Source organism: Terrapene carolina, unplaced genomic scaffold (assembly GCF_002925995.2).
Source record: "Terrapene carolina triunguis isolate 2854851 unplaced genomic scaffold, T_m_triunguis-2.0 Scaffold51066, whole genome shotgun sequence".
In the NCBI taxonomy this organism is placed as follows: Eukaryota; Metazoa; Chordata; order Testudines; family Emydidae; genus Terrapene; species Terrapene triunguis.
The window spans coordinates 9,432-36,602 of record NW_020715417.1 but is presented as its reverse complement, the minus strand read 5'-3'; the positions used below and the strand labels follow the sequence as shown (position 1 = coordinate 36,602).

Sequence of the window (27,171 nt, the reverse complement as noted above, 5' to 3'; positions counted from 1 at the left end):
GCGTTGCACGGCGGCTCCAGCCGAGCAGCGTGGCCTGGCTCTGGCCAAGTGGTGTGGCTCCGGCCGGGCGGCGTGGCCCGGCTCCAGGCGCTGCGCAGCGGGGGGGCGGCCCGGCTCCAGCTGGGCGGCTCCAGCCGAGCGGCGCAGCCCTGGCCCGGCTCCAGCCGAGCGGCGCAGTAAGGGAGCCACCTCCAGGCAGTGTGGTAAGGGAGCAGGGAGGTGGTGTTGGATAGAGGGCAGGGGAGTTTGGTGTGGTGGTGGGGGGTAGATAGGGGTCGGGGTGGTCAGAGGGCAGGGAACAGGGGGATTGAATGGGGGCAAGGGTCCCAGGGGGCAGACAGGAAGGAGCAGGGTTTGGATGGGGTGGTAGGAGGCAGTCAGGGGCAGGGGTTTCAGGGGCAGTCAGGGGACAGAGAGAAGGGGTGGTTGGATGGGGCAGGGGTCCCGGGGGGCCATCAGGAATGAGAGGAGGGGTTGGATGAGGCAGCAGGGGGCAGTCAGGGGACAGGGAAGGGGGGTGGATGGGGCAGGGGTTCCGGGGGAGGGCGTCAAGGAACGCGGGGGGTTGGATGGGGCAGGAGTCCCGGGGGGGCGGGCCACGACCCCCTCGTGGGGTGAGGAGGAGGGAACCGGTTGTTAAGATTTTGGCAGCTCATCACTGGTTAATTCCCCACAATTTACATAGAGTACTCGAGATTAACTTTGTCTGGATGTGTGTGCTTGTGGGAAGTTCACCTTCTGTAAGAAGTTTTTAAATAAACATACATACTTTCATTTGAATTATGTGACAATAAAAGTGTATTTTGCAGCTCAAGAAAAAATTTGAAAAAATGACGGCGACTGGGGATGAAATTGCCATAGTGGGGATAGGATGCAATTTTCCTGGAGGTAAGTTTTGGATAAATACAAATCACCATACAGACAGAGTATCAAAAAGTGCTGTCATTCAATCATTTGTTTTACTATATGATAAGAGATCTATAGGAAGTTTGCGCTACTGTGCAATATGTAGTAATGTCATAGGGAAGAGACTGCATCATTAGCTCTTTCATTTATGGGTTCAAACTATAAAATAAGGATCTGGGATTAGATTTGGAACACTTCATATGTTTTAAAGTTCAGAGAAGACATTTAGGAGTTAATACAGTAAGGGCTTGTCTACACTGGCGCTTTACAGTGCTGCAACTTTCTCGCTCGGGGGGGTGAAAAAAACACCCCCCTGAGCTCAGCAAGTTACAGCGCTGTAAAGCCGTGCTCCCAGCGCTGTAAATTAATCCCCTCGTGGAGGTGGAGTATCTGCAGCGCGCTGGCGCGCGACCACACTCGCACTTCAAAGCGCTGCCGCGGGAGCGCTCCCGCAGCAGCGCTTTGAAGTTTCGAATGTAGCCATGGCCTAAGTGTCACTGCTCCAGGAAGTAGTGGGACTGATTGTGTCACTGCTTATAACAAATAAAGGGCTTGATCCAAAGCCCACTGAAGTTATTAGCAATCCTCTGATTGACTGTATTTGGCTTTGATTAGGCCCAAAGCATTAACCTCTGTGACTACACATTCCTCTCCGTGCTCCTGGCTTGGCGGGACCCAATTTTTGCTAATTGCTTCTTCACATAGGACCACGTGAGGCGGTTTTTCATTGCTTGGAGATTTAGAGCAAAGCTAACCCAAAATGTTATTTAAGAACAGCTTGTAAAAATCATGAAGTATTTAACATGACTGTCAACAGTTCACATAAGAGAGCCAAGGTGGGTGAGGTAATATCTTTTATTGGACCAACCTTTGTTGGTGAGAGATTCAAGTTTTCGAGTTTGGAGCTCTTCTTCGGGAGTGTCACAGCAAAATACAAGGAGAAACCAATTGTTTAGCACAAGTAGTTAACACGTATTTTAAGGGACCATTCAAGGTGCAGTGAGCAGTGAACACCTCTGCTCATAGGGCTTGTATTTAACTATGGCACTCTGGTTATGTCTACCAGATGTAGACAATGTAATTCCAGGGTTAACATATCCTGGGTTTGTTAACCTAGAATCTGAGCCTTTACACTCATTTGTAACCCCAGGTTAGGAATTATTGAACCCTGGGCCCGAACCTGGAGCTCCAGCATCTACACTGCATTATGCAGGCCTGAGTCCAACCACTCATATCCCAGATTTCCTAGCAACATGCCAAAATGTGGCCATTCTAGCTTTTGTTCATAGTGCAGTGTGGGAAAACTTGACTGTCCACCAAACTTGACTGTCCAGAGGACAAGACAGTCAACTTGTGGGACTGTGAAATACTTTTGGTGGACTCACAGAGCACAAGTCCAGTCGTGCTATGTCTATACTGCAAAGCAATAGGGCTTGGACCTTAGGTCCCAGCTTGACTCAGGCTCAGACTGTCCACTCCCAGGGAATCCTGGGACTCTGGGTCAGCAAAATTTGCATGTAGATGGAAGGGGGAGTTAGGCTTGAGCCTAAGTTCAAAACTGGGCTTACATTGCAGTGTAGACACACCTTCTGAGTTCACGTCCCAGACCTGAAGAAGTGCTCTGTGAAAGCTTGTCTCTCTCGCCAACAGAAGTTGGTCCAATAAAATACATTACCTCACACACTTTGTCTTTTAATATCCTGGGACGAACACAGCTGCAACGATACTACATACAACAGTTCACATGGACTAATAGGTAGGTTCTTTTCTAGGCTACAGGCCATATTGAGGCTTGGGGTAAGCAGGTTTTACGTGTGTTGGTGATCTCTTGGCGTTCAAGGATGATTTTCTTCCAATAAAACGATAGTCAGTTATTGCTGGTGCATCTACAGGTGACTAATGAGACCTATCCAGGATCCATAGACCTTGCCATAGTTGGGGCAGACATTTCCCAATGGAAGGGGTGGATCTGGATTGTTCAGTTGGGCTGCAGAACATTCCTTCCTCCTTTCCTGTTTCTCTGTTTCCAGTTGTCTCTGTTGGATCTCAAAATACTGGCATCCTTGCCACAAAGTCCTTTGGCATTTTGGTCAGTCAAGGGCTTGGGTTTCCCATGAGTTTATGTCAATATTGCACTTCTTCATGTTGGCTTTGAGGGTATCTTTGAAGTGCTTTTTTTGCCTTCCCCTTGATCGTTGGCCATGGCTCAGTTGTGAGAACATAATCTGCTAAGGGGGTCGACTTTCTAGCATTCAAAGAACATGACCAGCAAGTTCAACCCCATTAAGATCCATCCTTTACCCTAGGTCTGCATTTTGCCCCAAGTTGCTAAATGAAAAGAATGTGGTGGTGTCGTTCTGTTGCTGTTATAGGAACAGAAATACTCCTGAAAATTTGAGATCTGTGTGGACTACTAGACAAGGTCATGCAGCAGTAATCAAGAAGTATTTCTTCTTGATTTCAGCTTTCAGATAACGTGGCTGTTTTATCACATATTATCACGGCTTGACATTATTCTCTCTCATATACAAACTCTTCTGGTAACTTGAGATGTGGCAGAACTTTATGGACGACACCAGATTTACCAGATTTACTTGTATGCATACATTTTAAAAACAGGATTTTCTTTTTAAAACACCAGTTATCTTTTTGGTATTATTATTATTATTATTTTATTATTATTATTACCCATAGATCCTTCCTCAAGTAGCTCTGGGTTGTATTTCCCATATGGCACATGCAAACTAGTCATTCTCCCTTCAAAGGACAAGCATTGGTGCATACCGTTATGAGACCCTGAATTATAACCACAGCCACAACAATTAGATACTGGATAAACAAACATACATAACCCATGCCAAAGAATCAAGCTTAAAAATCTGGTTTTGGAAAACAAGAAGCACTGGGCCAAATTTTACTATGGTTGAGGTTGCACATTGGTGTAAAATCGGGAAAAAATGTGTCCCTTTTATTATAGAGTCATGCAAATAAAAAGCATGTTCAAAATGACAACTCCAGGTAGATAGCTTTTCCTCCTCCTCCACCACCATCAGATTTTTTCCAATATCTTGTCTTTCACATTCACATATCATCCTGCTGCCTGATCCATCTGCCGGTGGAGTCCCATTGACTTCAGTGGGAGCTGAATAGGGCCTTTGATGAGTAGGAAGCTTTCTTTCTAAGATACAACTCCAGTACATTAATGCTTCCCCCAAAATTGAACAAACATTCTGAAAATTAATATTTATTATTTTATTATTTGTATTGTGGTAGCACCTAGAGGCCCAAGCCCTATTGGGGCCCCTTTGCACTAGCACCATACATGCATATAGTGACTTGAGGATCCCTTCCCCAAAGAGTTTACAATCTAAGGATTTGTCTACATAGCAAGTTACTGTGCAGCTGCACTCCAGAAGTTTCACTGCACTCTAGCAGTGTCTACATCAGACATTACCACCTGACAAACTGGTGCGCTGTCGATTTATATTCTGGCTTGCATTGCAGTAACTTGCCATATAGACAAGCCCTAAGTAAATTCTTTGTATCTCTATTTCCTCTCTTGATTTTATATATATATTAGGGCTGTCAAGCGATTAACAATTAGTCACAATTAATTGCACGATTAAATAAATTAATCACAATTAATTACACTGCTAAACAATAATAGAATACCATTTATTTAAATTTTCTGGATGTTTTCTAAATTTTCAAATATATTGATTTCAATTGTAGCACAGAATACAAAGTGTACAGTGCTCACTTTATATTTATTTTTTATTACAAATATTTGCACTGTAAAAAGCAAAAGAAATAGTATCTTTCAATTCCCCCATTACAAGTACTGTAGTGCAATCTCTTTATCATGAAAGTGCAACTTACAAAAGTAGAATTATGTACAAAAATAACTGCATTCAAAAATAAAACAGTGTAAAACTTTAGAGCCTACAAGTGCACTCAATCCTACTTGTTGTTCAGCCAATCGCTCAGACAAACAAGTGTATTCACATTTGCGGGTGATAATGCTGCCCGCTTCTTGTTTACAATGTCACCAAAAAGTCAGAACCGGCGTTCACATGGCACTGTTGTAGATATTTACGTGCAAGATGCGCTAAAGATTCATATGTCCCTTCATGCTTCAACCACCATTTCAGAAGATATGTGTACATGCTGATGACAGGTTCTGCTTGATTACGATCCAAAGCAGTACAGACCGACACATGTTCATGTTCATCATCTGAGTCAGATGCCACCAGCAGGTGGTTGATTTTCTTTTTTGGTGGTTTGGGTTCTGTAGTTTCTGCATTAGTTGGTCTTTTTAGATTTCTGAATTCATGCGCCACACCTCATCCCTCCCAGATTTTGGATGGCACTTCAGATTCTTAAACCTTGGGTCAAGTACTATATCTTTAGAAATTTAACATTGGTAACTTCTTTGTGTTTTGTCAACTCCGCAGTGAAAGTCTTCTTAAAACAAACAACATATGTTGGGTGATCATCCAAGACTGCTATAACTTGCAATATATGGCAGAATGTGGGTAAAACAGAGCTGGAGACATACAATTCTCCCCCAAGGGGTTCAGTCACAAATTTAATTAATGCATTATTTTTTTCAACAAGCGTCATCAGCATGGAAACATGTCCTCTGGAAGCATGAAGGGGCGTACAAATGTTTAGCATATCTGGCACATAAATACCTTGCAATGCTGGCTACAAAAATGCCAGGCGAACTCCTTTTCTCACTTTCAGGTGACATTGTAAATAAGAAGTGGGCAGCATTATCTCTCGTAAATGTAAACAAAATTGTTTCTCTTAGCGACTGGCTGAACAAGAAGTAAGACTGAGTGGACTAGTAGGCTTTAAAGTTTTACATTGTTTTGTTTTTGAGTGCAGTTTTGTAACAAAAAAAATCTACATTTGTAAGTTGCACTTTCATGATAAAGAGATTGCACTACAGTACTTGTATGAGATGAACTGAAAAATACTATTTCTTTTATCACTTTTACAGTGCAAACATTTGTAATAAAAATAATATAAAGTGAGCACTGTACACTTTGTATTCTGTGTTGTAATTGAAATAAATATATTTGAAAATGTAGAAAAACATCCAAAAATATTTAATAAATTTCAGTTGGTATTCTATTGTTTAAGAGTGCGATTAAAGCTGTGATTAATCACGATTTATTTTTTTGAGTTAATCGCATGAGTTAACTGCGATTAATTGACAGCCCTCAAATATATATATATATATAATATATATATAAATAAACACACACATACACCCCCACACCAATTCCTGTTTCCTTATATTTCATATATAATTACATCCAAACAAACTATGTAAAAGACAATTAAAGTAGCAATGTCAAGCACTCAGCTGTTAGGAAATAAGGTTGTCTGTGCAGCCTTAATTTGGTCCCATTGTGTGTATGCATTACAATATGGTGTTTAATTATATGATCACATACTATTTTCCCCAGAGCACCCTGCCTCATTCAGTGCACAAGACGACCAAACTCACTAAATGGGTAGCTTTCTAATATTTTTATTGTCCTCATCATTCAGTGTATGACCTCCTGCACTACTTACTGCACACCACCCAAACCTGCCTTGAATGTAGAATTATTACTTTTGTCCTGGGCTTTTCTGTGATGCTCTCATAGTATCTTAGTTCTTTACAAACATAAATGAATCACGGGAGGACATATTATTATCCCCATTATATTCATAGAGAAATGAGGCATAGAAATTAAAGCCAGAATGTCAAAAGCCTCAGCTAATATTGGGACACAAAATTACCCAATTTGAGATACACTGATTTTTCAGAGTACTTAGCATTTAATAGCACTTCCTATGTTCAGAGCACAGCTCCCATTGACTTCAGTTGCAGATGAGAATGCTCAGCACTTCTGCAAATTGGATCCTAGTTAGCTCATCAGTGGGCAGGATTGAACTGGGGACCTCTGGAGCTTAGTGCAGGAGCCTCTAATGCATGAGCTAAAAGCCAGCTGGCTCTTAGCTAAGGCAGTAGAGTGGACTAATTTTCAATCTCTCTCTCTCGCTAAGTGGTCTTGGTACCACTAGTTGGTACAGAACACCACACCCAGAAGGTGTGTGGGTTACACTGTCACTTGGGATAGGCTGAGGAACTGGCTTTTGTGTTTTCCTATGTTTGGAAAATAAAACTGTGCCTGGAAAGAGACTCTGCATGTGGCAGAGTGTCCTTCCTGGGCTGGGGACAAGCTACTATGTTACACTGTCCTGTGCACTGAATGAGGAAAAAATAGTATATGATCAGGTACTTAAAGACCATATGGTAATACATACACACACGGGAGATACATTAAGATTGCATAGGGAACCTTAATTCTGGCATTTCCTAACATTTTGAGCACTTGCCTTTACAACCTTAATGTTCTTTTAATGAAGATAGGAATTTACATTTTAAAAAACAAGTTTTTTTTAAAAACACTTACAAAATGAAAAAATCAAAAATGTCATCAGGTGGAACTATCCTGACCCCCACGTGGATTATCATCAGGGCAGGGATCTTAAGTTCCACAGCACAGTCCTCCACCAGTTAAGTTAATGAAGTACCTGAGAGAACTAATCTTCTAGGTGGACCTGCCATTACAGGAGAATGAGACATACACACTTTGCCAGTGGGTTTCACTGCTATTTGCTAGACAGCAAAGTAATGTTGAGACTCAGGAGTAATAGGTTCAAATTCAGCTTCTGTAGGGGAGCATTAGCTAGTGATTATGGACCTTTCTCCCCACAGCCAGTCTCTCCTTGTCCTGTCCTAATCCTATACCCCTAGTTTGTCATCTGTCTCCTCCCCTTTTGTTATCTCCCTGGCTCCTGCATGTCCCCCATCTGTTCAACTCCTGCTGTTTTTTCCCTCCTACTCCTATCCTTCCACCTCTGGCTCTTGCACCCCCCCTTTTCTTCCTTTTTTCCTCATTTTCTGTCCCCCTCCACTCACAGCTCCAGCTGCTAAACCCCTTGCCTCCCCACCCTGCATCTCTTCCTCTCCCCACCCACTTCCCATCCCTTATCTCTCTGCATTCAAGTCAGGCCCTTTTTGTTTCTCTTTCTCCTTGCTGCCTGAGCACCTGAAATGGGAGAATTGAGCACACATTAAAGATAGTCTCTTTATAGGTCTTTAGCAGCCATAAGCAGCAATTGCAGGAAAAGTCCTGCTCATCCTTGCATCTTGGGGAAGGAGCATGCTCAGTCACCAGCTCTAACAACCCTCTACTGAGCACGTGCAAACTGAGATTTTTCAAAAGCTCATAACTTGGTCAAGTTTGGGCAGATTTTCACGGGGATGGGAAAAAGCACATCCCTGACTCCAGAGAAACCCTGGTGCCGAGTTTCAAGTCCTTTCTCCAAAGCATTGTGGTCAGGTGCAAGAGCTTCTCATGGAAACAGCTGTAAGATTTAATATTATTATTATGTATTTATTATTTGTATTACCATAGCACCTAGGAGCCCTAGTCATGGACTAAGATCCCACTGTGGTAGGTGCTACACAAACACAGCACAAAAAGGCAGTCCCTGTCCCAAGGAGGTTACAAACTAAGTATAAGACAACATATGGATATAGACAGACAGACAGACAGACAGATGGGGAATAGAAGGAAACAGACAGATAGTATTGGTCAGGATGTTTGACTGTGGTCTCAGCACACCAGTAGCCTGATGGACAAAACAACATGGTCAAAATTATAAGTAACTGATAACAGTCTTCTAATGGGAAATGTCACTCTAGGTTTCACTATCAGTGCAGCCAATCATTTTATTAACCCTCAACAGAAGAAAAGCACCATGCAGGAACTGAAAAGATAACCAAACCCTTCACTGATTATGCCTACACAACTGCATCTCTATCTCTGGGAAGATAAAACTCAATCTCTACCCTCAATAAACGTCAAGCACAGGGATTTACCTACACCCCCACTACGGGGGGAGAGGGGGTGTACACCCTCCTGAATTTCCCCAACCAGTTTTGGGAACTAGTTACATGCAGTGTTGCCAATTTAGTGATTGTTTGAACATTTGAATTGAAATTGAAACATTAATACACAGTTTAAAAGCATATAAAGTGTATGATAAAATACATGTATCTGAAAAAGTATAATAGATTTGAAAAGTATGAACATAGACTAGCTTCCTTATACAGCTGTTGTTTTTATGACAATGTCAGTGCATTCATTTCGGTGATGTTGGCCAACCTAATAATTTCAAATTATGATTTGTAAGCAAAGTCTAAATGAGCTCCCCCTGACAGCTAGTGATGAGCTGGCGGCTAAGTGGGGAAAGGCTTCAGGACCAGATTGTATTTACATTCACACCTAATCTACCTAGGTATCCAGCAAACAGAGCTGTGTTGCCCAAGTAATATATTTTGGCTTGGGTTGGGTTACAGATCACTTGAATGCGGGGGGTGTGTGTGTGAGGGGTGAGGGGTAATGAAATGTTGTTGTTCTTATTGTATGAGTAAAGGGCAGAAGAACTGTACTTAGCCTGTGCTGATTGAAGGCATCAAGAGAGAGGGTGGGGACAGGTGTTTTGCTTGATGGTCTGCCTGAGTCACAAGTACTATTTGACCTGCCCCTCTCCACTGTTTAAAAAAAGAGCTGATTAGGCTCCATAGATAGTCTCTTGTTTTGTTAAGTGACCACTGCAGCTGAAATCACTGATAATCAGGTCTAAGTGCTTAGACCTGCTGTGGGACAGTTCTTCTGTGGAAGAGATGGCCCAGTCTGCACTAGCAGTGAGGTTCCCCCACTGAGAGCTCAGCTGAAATCACTGAGAGCTGGGTGGAACCTCAATAGACCAACTCGCAGTGGTCACAGTGGCAGGTGGCAGCAGAAGGTGGTGGCGCATGGCCATTGGCAACAGAGCTGTCATAAACAGACAGTTAAGGGTTAATTCCTCTTTTACCTGTCAAGGTTTATTCCCCCCTCTGAACTTTAGGGTACAGATGTGGGGACCTGCATGAACGACCCCCCCTAAGCTTATTTACCAGCTTAGGTTACAGTAGCTGCCACCACCAAGTGTTTTAAATATTTAGGGGTAGTCACTTGGAACTCTGCCTTTCCCCCAAAATTTCCCAAGTCCTTAACCCCCCCTTTCCTGGGCAGATTTGAGACTAATTGTCCCCCCCCGCAAGTCCTTACACCCCTTTTCCTGGGTAGACTTAAGAGCGTTCCCTCACCAATTCCTGGTGAACACAGAGCCAAAACCCTTGGATCTTAAAACAATGAAAAATCAATCAGGTTCTTAAAAGAAGACTTTTAATTAAAGAAAAAAAAGTGAAAGGAATACCTCTGTGAGATAAGAAAGCAAGATAATCTCACAGACAACAGATTCAAAACACAGAGGAATTCCTTCTGGGCAAAACTTTAAAGTTACACAGAAACCCAATTTGATTCTCCCTCTGTTTTGCAAAAGAAATTACAAATAGAAATAAAAGTAATTTAATACATTCCTTCTCTAATTACTCACTACCCTGTTAGGAGTGGGATGGTTCCTTCTCCCCGTCCGGCAAAAGCACACACTGAACAGACAAAGACTCCCTCCCCCTCCCTCTTTGAAACTATCTTGTCCCCTTATTGGTTCTTCTCTCAATTCTCTCAGGTCTACCCAGGAAGAGGGGTGTAAGGACTTGGGAAATTTTGGGGGAAAGGCAGAGTTCCAAGTGACTACCCCTAAATATTTAAAACACTTGGTGGTGGCAGCTACTGTAATCTAAGCTGGTAAATAAGCTTGGGGGGGTCGTTCATGCAGGTCCCCACATCTGTACCCTAAAGTTCAGAGTGAATGGTGACACAACAAACAAAAGTGGCCAGAGCGAACAGTGAGCAGCTGAAGAAACGAGCAAGGTGCCTTCTTGCCCCCCCACCTGGGAGGTGAACTCATGTGAAAGCACCTCTGAACTCTGAGTCTCCACTGACCAAGGACAACACCGGTGAGTGTTAATGAGGCTCTTAAGAATGCTGGACACACAACATAGTTCATGCGAAGAAACATGGCTGTGGCATCATACTTTCTATTTAAGCAAGAGATACCACACACTACAAACTGGAGGACAATGTTAAGTGCATTGTCACTTGTTCATCCTGAAGTTGAACACTGGTTCTGAACAAGACCAGCAAATGCTCACTATCTTTCTGCAAGAAACTCAACTGACTGGCTAGAAGCATGTGGTGCAACAGTGAAAGACTCAACAGTTGAAAAAATGAAGAACTCTCTCAACACATTCAAAAAATTTGCATACATGGCTGATGAATGCACCGATGCAAATGGGCATCAAGTATTAAGTCATTGTGTATGTTATCTTGATGTCAGTGTTAGGCCAATAGATGCATTTCTAGATGTTCAAGTTATAGAAGACACATCAGCTGCATCTGTGACAACCCACATCTTAGAAGAGTTAAATGCTTGTCAGTTGGACCAAACAGATGGCTGCTTGTGCATTTGATGGAGCTGCAAACTTCTCTGGAAGACATGGTGAAGTACAAGCTTTGCTCAGAGAAAAGTGTAACCCTAATCTCTCCTATACACACTGCAGAGGCCATCTACTCCAACTAGCGCTAGTATGAGCTGCAGACTCTTCAAAAGACATTAAAAAAGCTACACATGTAATGTCTTCATTATGTTCTTTTTTCAGCAAGAGTCCAAAAAGACTAAATATCTTGGAAAATATAGAAGATACACTGGGACTGAAGTTCAAATTAGTCCAACCTGGGAAAATCCTCTGGCTTTCTCATGAGTGATCCTTGGCTGTTGTCTTAAAATTACTCCAGCCATTATTACTGGCGTTGGAAAGTATCTACAAAGATGGAATGGATCTAAGTAGTGAGGCTGGCGGATTACTTTTGCTACTACATTCAGAGATGACTATTGCCATTCTCTCTCTTGTAAGTCTACCGTTGAAACCACTTGGGTCATTAAACAATGCCATCCAGGCATCTGCTACAACAGTAGTAGATCTTTGTCCAGCAATAGAAGCTACATTTGGATCAATCAGAGTGCTGTCCATTGAAAAAAACTGGAAGAAGCAAAGACTTCAGTTCAGAAGTTGACTAATGAAGGCATTTATATTGAATCCTTAAGTGAAGAGAACAAGAAGTGTTTGTTAAGACAACTGAAAAAGTACACAGAGTTGATTCTTAAAAATCTACAACAGCGATTTCTAGATTCTACTCAACCTCTACGTAGCTTTTACAGATCCCTGTCCTATAAAACACCGACAATTGAGTGGAGTGAGGTACTACCAGCAATGGGCTGCCATGTGCTCAGGACAGAATAGAGAATTTGTAGACAGTGTGGAATATCAGATGATGAACGAATGAAGATTTGACTTCAACTTCTTTTTTATCATCACTAGTGGCTCAACCCGATCTTTATGCTATGTTTCCTGGGATGAAAGAAGTAGGAATTCATCTCTTACTGCTCCCAGTCATAACAGATACAGTTGAGCATTCTTTTTCATCATTGATTAGAATTTTGTGTTCTGAAAGAAGTCGCCTTCTGCCTGATCACGTGAATGAACTAATGAGCATATCAACTGAAGAATGGAAGTTCCGGACACACGAGAAACCACCAAAGATGAACGCATTGCATTCAAGAAGTTCATTAACAAAGTTGTGCAAAATTATAACAAGAAACCAAAAAGGAAGATTTAGTGCTTCATAGAAGGCTTGAGTAGCCAACTGTTAATTTGTGTGATGATTTTAAAATATGAGTTAAATCTAATAAAATGGTCTTGAAACATTTTTCAGTTTTTACTATGGTGCCATACAGCTCACCTTCACCCTCACGGTCTCACCCCTCATTGGCCCTCACCCCCCTGCCTGTAAATTCCAACACCCCCCCTAATTTCAATTCCTGGGGAAAACACTGATGCTTCTATGAAAGCACCTGTTTTCATAGAAACATACGAAGCAGGGTAACCTAGAGTATGACATGTGAAACCAACCTCTGAAAAGGACAAACTCTACATTACAATGAAAGATGACAGGCCAAACTTGCAACAATTTTACATGTGTGTAAACTCCACTGACTTTAATGAAGTTACAGTTAAGTTAACACAGCAGTGGCTGGGATTACATAAACTATTATGCCAGAAGTCTGTTAGTTTGTGCACACTGATAAATATTGAATTGTGACCAGTTTATATCTTGTACCCGTCATGGCAGACGTGACTATCTCTGATGCCCTTAATGGTTTGGAAAAACTTCCCAGTGTATCTCAAAATGGAGAAAAAATTAGGATTTTGTACGGGTTGTTTTGTTTTTTTGTAAAACACACAGAATTTGAGGAAACACAGAAGCACCATTCATCTGCAAATCTTTAATTTCCTTATAACTTGGGAATTTTCATTTGCTTATCGTTAGTAACTTTATTTTTAAAGGCAATGTAACATTTTACTTTTATAAGGTAGATATATGAGAGTTTCAATTTCAGTATGTGCTGTTAAAAAACATTTAATCTGCTTATAAATTTTTTTTCATGCAACAGGTGAAGGAATCGACAATTTCTGGCAAGTACTGGTGGAGGGCAGAAACTGTACTGTAGAAATAACTCCAGAAAGATTCAATACAAGAGAATGGTATGATCCAGATGATAACAAACCAGGAAAAATATGCACGACACAAGCTGCACTTATTGATGAGTAAGCCTGTTTCTGTGTTCCAAAATCATTAGCCAAATTTTCTTAAATTATATGTTAAAGCTTAATCCTGTTCCCACTGACGTGAATAGCTTTGGCTTCAATGGAGCCATCACAGTTTACACCATCTGAGAATCTGCCCCTTTGCTCATAAGCAGAGCTGGTCGAAATGCAGAATTTCCATTCCACAGGAAATTTCAACATTTCAAAATATCTGAAATTTCAAATTTTTTTGTTTTGGAAAAATCAGTCTGTTTTCATTTGCTTTTTTCTAAACAAAACAAGGCAGTTGGCTGCCCCTGATTCTGTGGGGCACACTGGGAATACTCTGCCTGGATTCCATCAGAACTTTATGGATATCAAACTGTGAAACATTTTTGATTTTGACAAATCAGCAAATTCTGATGAGAAAAGTATCACTGACATTTTTCTAACCAGCTCTACTGTAAAACCTAACAATGATATATTATTTGTCTGGGTTAGTGGTACAGTATAACTTTAAAAAATACTTTTAATATCTTTTTTTCTTCCATTCTTTATTTCACTTCTTTATATAGTTGTGTTTTAAGAACTCTTTTGGCTATTTGGTAGCTATACCCTTATGAAGATAAAATATTTTTGGAGGTGGTGCTTTGCATAGGGAGAAGAACAAAATTTGTACTTTTACCAGCATGCTGTTTTTTAATTGAGATTTTTTTTGGGAAATATACAGACGTTTGGCTTATCATGTAATAATAACTGAATATACAAAAAATCTCTGTAGTGTATGCTGTATATATATATCATATCATTTCTTGGTTTATATTTCTTAGATTTAACACATTTGACAACAAGCTGTTTGGAATTAATGATGTGGAAGCTGAGCGCATGGATCCTCAACAAAAGTTACTCCTGGAATGCACGTACAGAGCACTGGAGGATGCAGGAGTCACGATGGAACATGTCAGTGGCACCAAAACAGGGGTTTTTGTTGGTAAGCTTGCAGCCTAGTGGTGAACCAGTTCATAAATTTAGCATCTTGGAAAACAGTACACATTTCCATATACTATAGAAAGTTATCTAAATTTATCTAATGATAGAAAATCTAAAACTACCATACTATGAACAATGCTGCATTCTGATGTTATAAACAGCTCATGTTATCTAACTAGTTCATGGTATTGTTCATTGCTACATAAATGATACTCTAAGGCAGTGGTTTTCAAACTGCGGGTTGCCGCCCAGTAGTAGGTCATGGAATGTAAGGCACTGGGTCATGGTGGCTCTGGTCAGCACTGCCGAACGGGCCATTAAAAGTCCCATTGACAGTGCTGCCCGGCTAAGGCAGGCTAGTCCCTACCTGTTCTGACACTGCCCTGTGCCCTGGAAGCGGCCAGCAGCAGGTCCAGCTCCTAGGCAGGGGGGCCACAGGGCTCCGCGTGCTGCCCCCGCCCCAAGCACTGGCTCCCCACTCCACTGGGAGGGCAGTGCCTGTGAGCGAGAGCCACGTGGAGTCCTTGCGCGCCTCCACTTAGGAGCCAGACCTGCTGCTGGCTTCTTTCAGGGCGCAGCACAGTCCGCGGTGCCAGGACAGGCAGGAAGCCTGCCTCTGCATCCCCGCTGCGCCGCTGACCAGGAGCCGCCCGAGGTAAACCCCTGCCCCAATCCCCTGCCCCAGCCCTGAGCCCCCCCCAGAGACCCTTCCTGCACCCCAAACTCCTCATTCCTGGCCCCACCCTGCAGCCTTCACCCCCGCACCCTAACCTTCTGCCCCAGCTCTGAGCCCCTCCCACACCCCAAACCCCTCACCCCAGCTCCATTGGGTCACGGGCATCAACAATTTTCTTCAACTGGGTCACCAGAAAAAAAGTTTGAAAACCACTGCTTTAAGGTCAAGTCTACACTAGGGAGCTTACAGTAGCGCAGCTGTACTGATGCAGCTGCACTGCTGTAAGATCTCTACTGTAGCCACTTTAAGCCGACAAGAAAGAACTCTCCTGTCGACATAATTAAACCACCCCCATGAGCGGTGGTAGCTATGCTGGTGGGAGAGCTTCGTGCCCACACCGGCACTTATATTGTTGTAACTTATGTTGCTCAGGGGCTGGAATATTCACACCCCTGAGCGACATAAATTTTGCTGACATAAGTGGTAGTGTAGACATAGCCTAAGTCTAAATCACAAACAGCACTGCCTGGCTAAGGAGGTGGGTTGACACTGTGGTCTCCGGATGGAGGTAGCAGTGTGGATGCTTCCCTTACACTCCTGACAACTCTGGGAGCCTTTGTGCCTACAGCTCCTGGTCCTCCAGCTGGACTGGTCCAGCTCCTCCCTCCTCCCACTGCAGGGCTGCATGGCCACAGGATCAGTAAAACGCTCCCTTTCCCCTCATCTACCTGCTCACACAGAATCATAGAATCATAGAAGATTAGGGTTGGAAGAGACCTCAGGAAGTCATCTAGTCCAACCCCCTGCTCAAAGCAGAACCAACCCCAACTAAATCATCCCAGCCAGGGCTTTGTCAAGATGGGCCTTAAAAACCTCTAAGGATGGAGATTCCACCACCTCTCTAGGTAACCCATTTCATTCCAGGGAGACTATTGGGAGTGCAGCTCCTGCTCTTGCCTCACCAAACCCAATGTCTCATAAGCCGGCTAAGCCCTGCATGGCCACATGGGATGGTTCTTATACGATCTCACTGCCCTGCCCAGCTGCATAAGGCTGTGTCAATATCAAGCACTAAGGCCGGGGCTACACAAGAACGTTGCGCTGGCTTCACTAAAGGTGTGATTTTTAAAACCCAGTCAGTTAAACCAGAGCAAAAGGCTCTGTGGACTTTCTTATTTCCCTTTAAACCAGGCTCATTTTGGTTTAGTTTAAGTTAATTAGGAATCCTTTTAAGTTAAATCAAAATAGGGGTTTGTCCCAGTGTCACTGAATTAGTTTAGAATCACACCTTTAGTTAGACCAGTGCAACTTTCTCTTGCAGACGAGGCCTTCATGTCATTTAATATCTTCAGACAGATTTCAAGTCTCAAATATATAGATCAGGAGTGAAATCCTGGGCTCACTGAAGTCAATGGGAGTTTTGCCATTGACTTCAATACAGCCAGGATTTCACCTTAGGTGCTGACATAAGGCAGCACAGGATAAAATTAGGAGAGCAAAGAACACCACTAGGTTTAGATCTGATCCCCTGTTTTAATCTCTTGCTAACATGAAACATGTCTGTTGTTTTTACAGGTCTTATGAACAGAGATTATGAGATCATATCAAGCAGAGCAGTAACTGAAATAAATCATTACGATGGGACTGGGGCAGCAATGAGCATAGCTGCTAACAGGATTTCATACACTTTTAATCTGACTGGACCATCACTTTCCATCGATACTGCATGCTCATCGTTTCTTTTTGCTTTGCATTACGGCTCGCAAGCAGTTAAACAAGGTATTGGGACTAAAAGTAAATAAGCAAATAAATTAGGATTGCTACAGCAATTGAACTGCTAAGGTATATATGTGCAGTACTAGAATTTGACTAATATCACAGCTGGTAAGGACTAAAAGCATTTGCATTTTACCATTACCAAAGTGAACAAAATGAAAGTTTTGCACTCTCAGTTCCTGTGACAGGCAACAGCAATTGCCAGTCACTCTCACTGATTATCAGCAGCCATGAAAGATTTGAGTATGACATTCTGCGGTGCAATCCAGACCAATGAGGGGTTGTGTCACCTCCTGCCCTGTAACCTGGGATGCCTCACAATGCTTTGCTGCTGCAGCACCCAACCTGGGCCCCTCACAAACAGAAAAATAGCATGCAGGTCATACCCTTTGTGTCTGTGTATAGCTGCAACTTGCCAGCACTCTCCAGTCACACTCTGACTTCCACCAGCCTTGTTTACCACATACAGGGGGACTTCACCACACTCCCAGTCCTGGATTTCCCTCAAAAAAATGTTTGTTCTGCACTGCCCAGACCTCTCTTGATAGACCAGATATATTAGGTCTTTTGCCTTCTAAGGGGATCATTATACAGCAATTTGCCACCGTAAATGGAGTTACCCAAACCATTCACAACACTAGATTAGTTTTGATTAAATAATAAAATAAGTAAATTTAATTACAAAGAGAGAGATTTTAAGTGAGTACAAGTATAAGGCATTAAAGTTAGAAGTAGTTACAAAAGAAATAGAGATAAAACACTTAACAATCTAGACTTGATTCAAGGTAAAGTCCCTTACCACATAATTCCAGTGATATCGCTGACCAAATTCTCAGACCACGATCTGCCCCAAAGTCTGTTTCTTTTGTCTTCTTAGGTGAAGGAGAGAGAGAGATGGATAGGGAGGGATAACTTGGGATGTTTATAGTTCAGTCACCCTTTGAAATGCATTTTCCTGAGGTTTCCCCTTCTAGACAAAGTTCATTCTTGATGTGAGGAAGGAAACAAGGAGTCTCATTGTGAAAGACATTTCATGCTATTGTTTGATAAAATGCAGAATTCCTTCTCCGCCTCTTACTGTCTCAAGGATCTAGTTTACTAATTATCTGTAAAGTGAGGTAAACACACATTCCTGTGTTTAAGATAGACCTACTTGACCAGTTCTGCCTAACTGGGGCTATGTAGGCTTGAACGTGTGCCACAACCAATATTCTTGGGGAATTCACAAATTTACATATAACGTTGCTATCTAAATTTCACCATGATATTATTGACTCATGAATTATTAGTTTTCAAATGATACCTCACAGGGTATATTTTGCACAAAGATTATTAGAATCAGTAGGGGGGAGGGATAGCTCAGTGGTTTGAGCATTGGCCTCTAAATGCAGAGTTGTGAGTTCAATCCTTGAGGAGGCCACTTAGGAATCTGGGGCAAAATCAGTACTTGGCCCTGCTAGTGAAGGCAGGGGGCTGGACTCAATGACCTTTCAAGGTCCCTTCCAGTTCTAGGAGATAGGACATCTCCATTAAAAAAAAAATAGTTTGTAGGGTGTGAACATAGGGGCGCATTTGGTCAAAACAAGCTTTCCATTTTTAGGAAATTGTTAGTATTTGCCATTCTGCCCTATCACACTATCATGATTCATGGAGGGTTGGGTGGTTTTTTACTTTTATTTTTTTAGACGAAGAATATTTACTACCTCAGTGACTTCTACTAATATTCTGCTGTCTGCTCAGGCCAATTCCAAACACTGAGAATTTTACCATCTGTTGGGTTTCAGAACCTGAAAGTTTGAATATGTCTAAGAACTTTCAGTGGGTCAATTCTGTTTTTATAATCTCTCCATAAATTCTTTCATTTATCAGCAATGAGTAATGCCGTCAATTCATTATATTACTACAGCGTATTAATGTAAATCGGTAGAGATGTACAGAAGATGGAAAACAGTCACAAATTTATTTTACTACAGGAGATTGTGAAGCGGCTCTGTGTGGAGGAGTGAACTGCATTATAGATCCTCGCACCTTCGTATCTCTGAGTAAAGCAAAAATGATTTCTCCTGAGGGGATGAGTATGCCCTTTTCTAAAAAGGCAAATGGTTATGGAAGGGGAGAAGGCTGCGGTGTTCTTTTACTTAAGCCACTAAAAAAGGTAGGTTCATTTTCATAGAACTTCCAAAAATAAGATTTCCAGATAACCAGGAGTGTGCAATTCCCATTCTAATATGTCCTCTTATGGGAGGAGAGATTCACAGCTCTAGATGCAACTCTTCTAATGTGAGGTTAATATCCAGGGCTAAAATATTTAGGCACTTGTCTTTGTGTAAAAAAAAGGGTACATTGAACAGTTAAACAAGTGTTCTGTCTGCTCTTGCTTTTGTGGTCTTCCTTATATGGTAAAAATCCCAAATGATACCATACATTAATTCCTTCTTCTGAAACAGGCACTAGAAGATCACAACAGAATATGGGGAGTTATAAACATCAGTGCAGTAAATCAGAATGGCAGATCTGTGACTCCAATCACAAGACCATCTCAGACAGCACAGGAAAAGTTACTACGCAGCATTTATCTGACTCATGTTGACCCATCAGTTGTGCAGTATGTTGAAGCACATGGCACAGGAACTCCTGCTGGAGATCCTACAGAAGCAGAGAGCCTAGGTAGCATCATTGGTAATAACAGATCTCCTAAAATGCCTGTTCTAAAGATTGGTTCTGTTAAAGGGAACGTTGGCCATGCTGAATCAGCTGCTGGGGCAGCTGGGTTAATTAAAGTTCTTTTAATGATGCACCATGAAACGATTGTTCCATCTTTGCATTACAGAGAGGATATTAGTAGCATAAATACAGAGAAATTAAATCTATCAATTCCAACAACAGTAGAGAAATGGGAAGAGTCGAGAGAATTTGGAAGAGTAGCTGGTGTCAACTGTTTTGGATTTGGGGGAACCAATGCCCATGTTGTTGTCAGACAGTTTAAGCAAATACAGGTTCTTCCCTCTTTTAAACGACCGATTGAATTATTTGTACTCTCTGCGGCTTCAAGCAAATCCCTCAACTTGACATTGGAAGACACAGCTGAGCAGTTAAACATAAGCAACTCAGTAACTCTCCCAAATCTGGCCTATACATCTGCCTGTAGAAGAAGCCATGTAAATTATAAGTACAGAAAAGCATTTGTTACAAACTCTCTTCGACATTTACAGCAACAAGTTGCATTAGCAGCTAAAACAGAAACAACTCCGTCAAAGATGACTCCACAGCTAGTTTTTGTGTTCTGTGCTAATGGAGTAAATTTCAAAGGGATCTGCAAGACATTATTGAGTTCAGAGCCAGTATTCAGAGACAAATGTAAAGAAATAGAAATGTTATTTCAGCAATATGTACCCATTAGCCTCCTGGAATTAACAGAAAGTGAATGTGAGGATTTCTCCAGGCCAGAAATTGCCCAGCCGTTGCTTTTTACTCTCCAGGTTGCCTTAACTTCTCTTCTGAAACACTGGGGAATTAAGCCAGTGGCTGCTGTTGGCCATTCAGTTGGAGAAGTTGCTGCCGCCCATTGTGGAGGGTTTCTTTCGCTTGAAGATGCCGTCAAAGTAATTTATCACAGGAGTAGGTTACAGGCGAAGGTTACCGGAGGCAGAATGTTGGTAGTTGGTAACATCCCTGTTCAAGAAGTATCAGAAGCCCTTGGCCCGTATTCTGGGAAGGTGTGTATTGCAGCTTTTAACAGCCCTTCTTCCTGTACCTTGTCTGGAGATGCAGACTCTGTGAGTGCCCTTCAGAAAGAACTAGCTCAAGTGTTCAGCAAGAGAGACATATTTCTTCGTGTTTTACATGTCCCAGCTGCATACCACAGCCACATGATGGATCCAATCGTAAAGGAGATGATGGAGCATTTACAATATTTGGAAAAACAGACGCCGGAAATTGAAGTGATTTCAACACTGACTGGGAAGGCTGCTTCCGCAGATGATTTCACTACAGGCAAGTTCTGGGCCCAACATGCTCGAGATCCTGTAGCTTTCACACAGGCCATAGTGACTTCAGCTAAAGAAAAGGACAATGTTGTGTTTGTTGAAATAGGCCCAGAAAGAGCATTACACAGGTATATAACGGAAACGCTAGGCAAACAAACTAGAGTTCTGTCCTCCTTGCAAACTGGTAAAGAATATCAGACTCTTCTTAGTCTTGCAGGGAATCTGTTTGAACTGGGATATAATCCTGACTGGCATCACTTTTATGAAGGGTATCAGGGTATTCCAGCAGCCTTTCCAAGGTACCAGTTTGATCGTAAGAAGCTAATGACCTATTTGGACATCCATCAACAAGCAAATCGAAGAGCTGTAAATTCAAATCATCCTTTGATTTACAGTTTGAACAACGACAACTCTGAATTCAACTGCCCAGTGTCCCAGGCATTAATACCCTATTTATATGAGCACAAGAACAATGGTGTTGCTTTAGTTCCAGGTGCATTTTTTGCAGAGCTCGGTTTGGCATCTGTGATGAGTAGCTTGAGGCCAAAAGTGCCTTTAAGTACTTGTCAGATTAGTATCAATTTTTTGGCACCATGTGTTTTAAACCAAAATTACCATGTTTTAAAGATAGAATTGGCATCACAAAAAACTGTGACAGATTTCAAAATACTGTCATCCTCAGCTGCAGTTTATGCATCAGGACAAATTACAAAGAAGTCTGAAGCTGCAGTGGAAGAAAACAGCATCTCCTTTCAAGACATCTTTCAACGGTGTAAATCAGTAGTTACAGCCGATGAGGTTTATGAAACACTGTCTCAGGTTGGATTTCAATATGGTTCCATGTTCAGACAGTTAAGGGATGTATTTTATTGTGAAGAGCTAAAGGAAGCTATAACCAGCATAAAGGTGAACAGAGAAACAAGAGAAGAGATATCTGACTATTGTATCCATCCAGTGCTGTTAGACTGTTTTCTACAGATGACCGCTGTTATGATGACAATAACTTTCCAAACCAGAGCAGGCTTTCCTTCTGGCATAGGCAGCCTTGTAGTTTGCAGACCTTTGGAGGAGGAAATGATGATATATTTGAAAACAAGCAAATCGACTGGGAACTACTTAGAGGTTTGTGGATGCTTTACAGATAAACGTGGCTCTGTTTTGGCAGAACTGAAATGTGTTGGGATTACTTTTATGAAGCCAACATCCCCCAGAGACAATGACTTGCTCTTTGAAAATGAGTGGAAAGAAATATTTCCCGCTCAGACCATAGGACGTTTAGGGGAAGCACCCAGAGTCATTGTGTTCGCTGACAGACTTGGAATAGCTCAGCAGCTCAAAAGATACTTACACAATGAGTCAAGATATGTTATGTATGAAGATTGGGAGACATTGCTGGAAGCCAAGAGTTCAGAAATGACCACACAACATAAAATGAAAAGGGAGCTTGAAGACTACCAGGATGTTTTGTTCATGTGGGGAATTCAGAAGTTAAACGACAAGTTCCCAAGCAAAGTGGTGGCACATTTAGCTAAGTGTTGTGAGGCTTATCGCCAAATTATTGTGGCATTAAGAGAGAAAAAATCCAGTTGTTCAGTTAGAATAATCACCTACAGAACAACAGATAGAAATGTAGATCATATTAACCCTGGGTTTGCTTTGTGTGGCATGACGAGAACCTGCATAGTTGAAGTTTCAGAAATCACATTTCAGATGATTGACATCAGTTCTTCGAGTACACTGGACATCTCAACCTTAGCAGATGTTATTGTAAAGTATGAAGGACAGGATCATCCAGAAATTTGGATCAATCAAGGAAGAATTTACACTTCGGAAATCAGACGCACACCATTTAAAGATGTAGATTATAATCAACCTTCAAAGTCTCTTCACAACTCAGAGACATTCACTTTATACACTACAGATCCTTACCAAGTGAAAGATTTATCTGCTGAAATAGCCAATAATACCATTACTCAGCTTGAAAATCACAGTGTTGAAGTTCAAATGGATAAAGTATGCATCCATTCAGAAGACTATTTTCCTGTTAGCGTTTCAAGCTGTAACTTTGGGAATACATTGTATTGGAATTCATATACAACAGACAAACATAAGCTTTTAGCTCTGGACTTCAGTGGCACAGTAACTGCAGTAGGCAGTGAAGTGAAAAAAGTTAAGGTGGGAGATCAAGTTGTTTCATGTTATCCAGTTGTTGCATCATCAAGAGTCAAGGTTCCAGAGACAGTTTGTTTCAACATCAAGAAGTTTCCATGCTTTAGAAATGTACCTTGTGTGTCATACTTTATGGTAGCATGGGAAATTATAAATCGAACATTACCAAAGATGAAACACAGTGGGACTTTAGGTATTATTTCTACTGAACCAGAGTCAATTTTGTGCAAAGTGCTTACTCTGACAGCACAGGAAATGGGCTGGAGAACAGTACTTGCAAAACCTACGTCTGATCAGTGGCAACGTGTAAATCAGTGCCATGCCCTTGTTTATCTGCCTCCAGTAGATGGAATGTCTAAGGAAGTTCTAGTCCGTCTTTCCCATCTCCGAGACCTTGTGATAGTACATGGTAATCAACAGTCTGAATGTTTTCGATACCTAATTGGAAGTGATCAAGAAAATATCCGTGTTCATGTACTGAAACTTTTCAGTACCTTTCAGAAAGCAGCTCTGAAACAATCCCTAAGGGCTGTCCACGGATGGATCAAATCAATGCAAATGAAACAATTTAAAAACCTGTCATATTCTGTTTTTCAGCAGACTGAGAACTTTGAAAGTACAAACAGTGCAGCGACCTCCTATTTCACCTGCAAATCTATCCCACTGGCTGTGCTGAAAGGGGATGTGGCGACCAACAGGATTTCAGACATACCAGTGTATGAAGCACAGAAGAAAATGTTTAAGCAGAATGCGGTTTACATAGTGGCAGGGGGACTCACTGGGCTTGGATTTGAAACTGTGAAATTTATAGCCCAGAATGGAGGGGGCTGTATTGCAATACTTTCAAGGAGCAATCCAAGCAGTGAGAAGCAAGAAGAAATCAAGGCTTTGCAAAATCAGTGTGAAGGGAGCAGAATAGTCAGTTTGCAGTGTAATGTTATTTCTCACTTACAGGTTGAGAAAGCTATGAGTTCAATTGACAGAATCTTTCCAAAGAGCCCAATCAAAGGTGTATTCCATAGTGCTGTGGTTTTGCATGATGGACGTCTTGAAGCTCTGAACTTATCTCACTTTGAGAAAGTGTTAAGTCCCAAAGTTGCAGGTGCAATAAATCTCCACCGGGCTACCAGAGGGCAGGAACTTGACTATTTTGTGTGTTACTCCTCTGTGACTTCATTTCTTGGAAATTCAACACAAGCAAACTATGCTGCTGCTAATTCTTTCCTGGATATTTTCTGCCACTACAGGAGGAATTGTGGACTTTCAGGACAATCCCTTAATTGGGGTGCCTTGAATCTTGGATTATTGCTAAATCAAAATCATATTCAAAATATTTTGGAATCCAAAGGCATAGATATTCTGCAGGTACATGAAATTTATGAATATCTTAAAAAAAGTTTAATTCTGAATAATCCTCAGCAAGCTGTAGTAAAATTAAATTTTGGAACTCTAAGCAATCATGTTCTTTCTCGAATAGCATCACTCAAAAGTCGCTTCTATACACTAATTTCAGAAGAACTGGGCAGTAAGCTTCACCTATCTGAACAAGGAAAACCTCAGAATTTATCTCCAGTCAATTCTGAAGATTATATCACCTCATTGGTGAGTCATCTCAGTAGTACAAATGTGAGTGATTTTACAATGAACACATCACTTGCATCACTGGGCATGGACTCTATGTTAGCTATGACGCTTCAGAATCGTATCTTTCATGAAAGAAGGGTGGAGATCCCCCTTGTGAAACTACTTGATCCTCACACAACTATGTCAAATTTAGTACTACTTTTAGAGGAAAGTTCTGATGAAAGTGGGATACTTGAGAAAACAACTCATGTAGCAGAAAATATCTATTATGGAAACTGATGATAGAAACCCATTTCATGTAGCAATTTGGTAACTTTGAAGTTACTTGGACCCTAGTGATATTTTGAAAAGAATCATCACAGATTTTGGGTAGAGTAAAGCTTTCAGTGATAATAAGTTAGCTCTTTTGGCCATTAAACCATCTTAGTTTTGGTACTACACTAGCTTTGTTACTCTGTATTTTATCGGATGTATCATACTTTGCGTATGTAGCACATATTTTTTGTAAATGTGTATGACTAAAAATACAAGTAAATTAATGTATATATTTATTTTGCAGATTTGTATATGAGATAAAATATAAGGTAAATTGTATATTTTTTTAACCATTTTTGGTATTAATAAACAATAGATTGATTTGACCATCTTAATTTATGAACACGCTAAAATAAAACACAATATTTTAGCAATTATTTTGATTCGTATTTTTTATTACTTGTTTATCACATATGTTACTTATGAATAGATACGTCTTTTTGTTCAAGTAAAGAAATGCTTTGCATGACTCTACCATGTATTGTAAATTAAAAAGTTTTCTCAAAGGCTACACATTTACATTTTTCCTAATGTTTTATTTATAGTTTTCACATGTCCACGAAGAATGTCAAAATGAATCAGCATAAAAGCAGGCAATATAACAAGTTGATCTCATGTCTCTATATACAAATATTATCCGTTCACTATTAAAGAGCAAACGAATAAGAACAGTAGAAAAGAAAAATCTAGTAAATGTTTCCTTTTTTCTTTACCTTATGTTCATTCTTTTCTTCTCTTTCCCCCTTTTTTCTCCTTCAACCTTTTAAAAAACACCTTATTTCACTCAGGTAAAAAAGGTAATACATTCTGGTCTTGTCTACACTTAAAACACTCCAGTGGCATGGCTGCACTGCTACAGCTGCGCTGCTGCAATGCTTCAGAGAAGATGCTACATATGCTGACAGGAGTGCTTCTCCCATTGGGGTAGATAATCCACCTCTCTGAGAGGCAGTGCTTCAATTGATGAGAGAATTTTCCCATCGACCGAGTGCTGTCTATTCCAGGGGTTTGGTTGGTTTAACTTTGTCACTCAGGGGTATGGTTTTTTCATGCCCTTGAACTATGTAGTTATACCTGTGACATACCAGGGTACAATCTAGACTAATGAGCAGCTTTGCCACCCATGCACTGCAACCTTGGGTGCCTTACGATGCTTTGCTAAAGTAGCTCCCAATGGGATTGCTCACAGCCTATCAGCATACCCCTGTAACAAAATAACTCATCAAGCATCAAAGAAGCCTTGTGGAATGCTAAAGAAGTACCCTGAAGCCATTGCCTTGTCTAACATTGAAACTGAGACAGTGGCAACAGCTTTATTCACCATTTTCAGGAGAGTAGGTTTTCCCAGACCATGGTGCAAACTTCATGTCTGTAGTCTTAAAAAAGCTATGGGAAATAATGTGGAGTGAAGAATATAAAAGCTGCTCCCTATCACCCAGAAACTAATGGGCTTGTGGAAAGATTTAATGGAACTTTAAAAGCTCTGCTAAGAATATATATCTCCAGGTTTGAAAATGACTGGAATAGGTTACTTCCTTATCTTCTGTATGCATACAGAAGTGTACCCCAAGAATTTACTGGCTTTCCCCCCTTTGATCCCCTATATGGGAGGCAGATGAGAGGACCCCTAGATTTGATTCAAGGCTCTTGGGAGGGCAGTACTGAGGAAACAGGACAGATAGTAGTGGAGTATGCCAATTGTTTTAAGGAGAATTTACAAGTTACGACGAATTTAGTCCAACAGAACCTTAAGAAAAGTCAGGAAACTCAGGAAGTTTGGTATGATCAGCATACTGAAGCAAGATCATTTGATATTTGTGATCTGGTGTTGGTGCTGATCCCATGAAGAAAAACAAAATGCAGCATATTGGGAAGGACCTTCTGAAATGAGTGAAAGAGTAAATGAAGTCACATATGATGTAAGGAAGCCCAATGGTAGAGGAGCTGTGCAAAGAATGAATATCAATATCAAGAGCTTACCATGAAAGGGAGATGGCAGTGAACATGATTTGTTGTGCTGATGAGGAAACATTCTCCACCCCTTTAATTCATTCGGCCAAAGAAAGGGGGGAAGAAATTCCTCTGGAAAGCGTTGAGTTTGGGGAGGG

The 27,171-nt window shown here is 41.3% G+C and overlaps 1 protein-coding gene across 1 annotated transcript; it reads left to right on the top strand.

Moving 5' to 3' along the window:
- Positions 1-830: 830 nt before the first annotated feature.
- Positions 831-25,027, top strand: LOC113405816 (phthiocerol/phenolphthiocerol synthesis polyketide synthase type I PpsD-like). Its single transcript, XM_026647074.1, has 6 exons — positions 831-888; positions 13,435-13,588; positions 14,398-14,558; positions 16,809-17,012; positions 18,983-19,164; positions 19,457-25,027. Exons 1-6 carry the CDS (start codon positions 831-833, stop codon positions 25,025-25,027), a joined length of 6,330 nt encoding a protein of 2,109 aa, XP_026502859.1.
- The last annotated feature ends 2,144 nt before the right edge of the window (positions 25,028-27,171 follow it).